Source organism: Vicia villosa, linkage group LG5, assembly GCF_029867415.1.
Source record: "Vicia villosa cultivar HV-30 ecotype Madison, WI linkage group LG5, Vvil1.0, whole genome shotgun sequence".
NCBI classification, from domain to species: Eukaryota; Viridiplantae; Streptophyta; class Magnoliopsida; order Fabales; family Fabaceae; genus Vicia; species Vicia villosa.
The window spans coordinates 129,499,474-129,501,426 of NC_081184.1; the positions used below are offsets into that span (position 1 = coordinate 129,499,474).

Genomic DNA, 1,953 nt, shown 5'->3' on the forward strand with positions numbered 1-1,953 from the left:
AATATTTTTAAAACATTAAAATTATTCTATTCATGACCCCTCTGACCGCCAGTTCCGCAATTTGGAATTGTTCGAATTCGTTGAGAAGGTTCTCGACGACCCCTTTCTCCATGACCCCCTAGCCCGACCCCCCCTATTCCTTGGTTGTTCTTGTTGTGTTTGGGTAGGTGGGCCTCGGATTAGCCCCTTCATGCGCTCGTTGGACATGTAGTCTTGTATCCTGCTGTCAAATAGTCGGGTCCCCATGCCCTCAAAGATTGATCTTGCGGTGGAGTTGTGTCATATGGTCGGTAAAACCCAGCGCTTGATTGGCCTTGTAAAAAAGGCATTGTTTATTGTGGTGTGATGTAGCCATATTGTTGGTGTTGTGATTGTTGGGGTGTGGTGTAGCCATATTGTTGGTGTTGTGATTGTATGTATTTGTCTTGTAGTGAAATTGTCTTCATGACCCATACTGCCAGTCTGTATTTTGGACAGTCAAATACGCATGCTTTCGTCTAGTCCCATCAAGTCAGGCATTGATCAGTCTGTCTGCATTTATCATACAAGTTAGGCGTGCTTGTAAATAGTACGCAACAACACTCCTCTTGTAAATAGGGGTTCCCAGGGTTGAGTTTACACACAGAAACACAAACACCAAACACCAACACAACAATGTCTCGCATTAGGCCATCTGGATGTCACTGGACAACAGAGCCCCCGCCCCGGAGATCAACATGGCGTATCGAACCTGAACCGGAGTATCGCAGAAGGACCGGACATGTCATATTCTCTGCTGTCAAACCTCCCATGCCAGTGATGTTTTGGAATATCTCTTCCGTCGAGCAACTCAAGAGGACTCTCATGTCTTTTCTAGAGAGGGAGTACGAATCCGGCGAACAGATCAGAAGCATCAAGAGGCTTAAAACAAGGGCCGATGATGTGACCGGAGCAACGATAAGTTTTTGGGATAACGTGGAATACGACAATGATTGCATTCAAATGATGCATGGACCCAATGACATTGTTTTAACCGTAGTGATTTCTTAGATGTTTTAGTTTATCTTTTTCTGTTGGTTATTTTCAATGTACCTTTTAATTAATGAATGAATTAATGTTTTTCATGAACATCTTATTTTCTTATTTAATATAAATATTTTTTAAATATGTTAAAATAAAAATAAAACAAAAAAACAAAACAAAAAACAAAACAAAAAACAAAACAAAAAAAAACAAAAAAAAATAGAATGACTTAGGCGCCACCCTAGGTGCCTTCATAATTCAAATTACACATTGAAGCCACCCCAGGTGGCGCATGTGTATATGGTTTTGTGTGTTGGCGCCACGGGAGGTGGCTCCTACGTGTAGGCCACCTCTCAAATCTGGTCATACAGGTAATTCTCCCGAAAATTTGATTTTTGTGGTAATTTTTTTTTTAAACATGGTTATTTAAATTTTTTTTCCAAAAGAGATGAGTGTTTGAAATTTATAATCAATCAACCGAAAAAAGTATACAATATGTTTGAAAGGGACTTAAAATAACTATGACAAAGAAATTAGACAAATTATATATGAAAAGATATTTTCACAAAGAACAAAAATAAAAATTTGAAAACAAACAACTATGGCCATGTATTCAAACTGCACGAAGGATTAAAGTATGAAATTAAGATAAGGAATATTCTTTCACCTTTACTTTTCTATTACTTATTAGATATCAATAAAATATAAAAATAAAGCCAGGAGAGAGATCAATCCCACTTCACTTGAATTAACCTCTTCTCCCTATTACACCATGGCTCCAAAAATCTGGGATATTCTCTCTGAAACTAAACGCATAATAGTAGCTCAACCTCGTCACTACCTCACCCTCTCCCTTATCTTCCTCTTACCCCCTTCTTTCGTCTCTCTTCTCCTCAACATCCTTGTCAAAAACATTCAACAAGCCACCTACCCCATTTTAATCTTCACCCT

General features: G+C 38.6%; 1 protein-coding gene across 1 annotated transcript in view; it reads left to right on the plus strand.

The window, feature by feature from the left end:
• Positions 1-1,667: 1,667 nt before the first annotated feature.
• The window catches only part of LOC131607319 (uncharacterized), a 1,145-nt gene continuing 859 nt past the window's right edge, over positions 1,668-1,953 (plus strand). The window contains exon 1 of the mRNA XM_058879334.1: positions 1,668-1,953. This exon is cut by the window's right edge and continues 859 nt beyond it. Coding sequence (XP_058735317.1) covers positions 1,775-1,953 — 179 coding nt within the window. The 5' untranslated portion in view covers positions 1,668-1,774.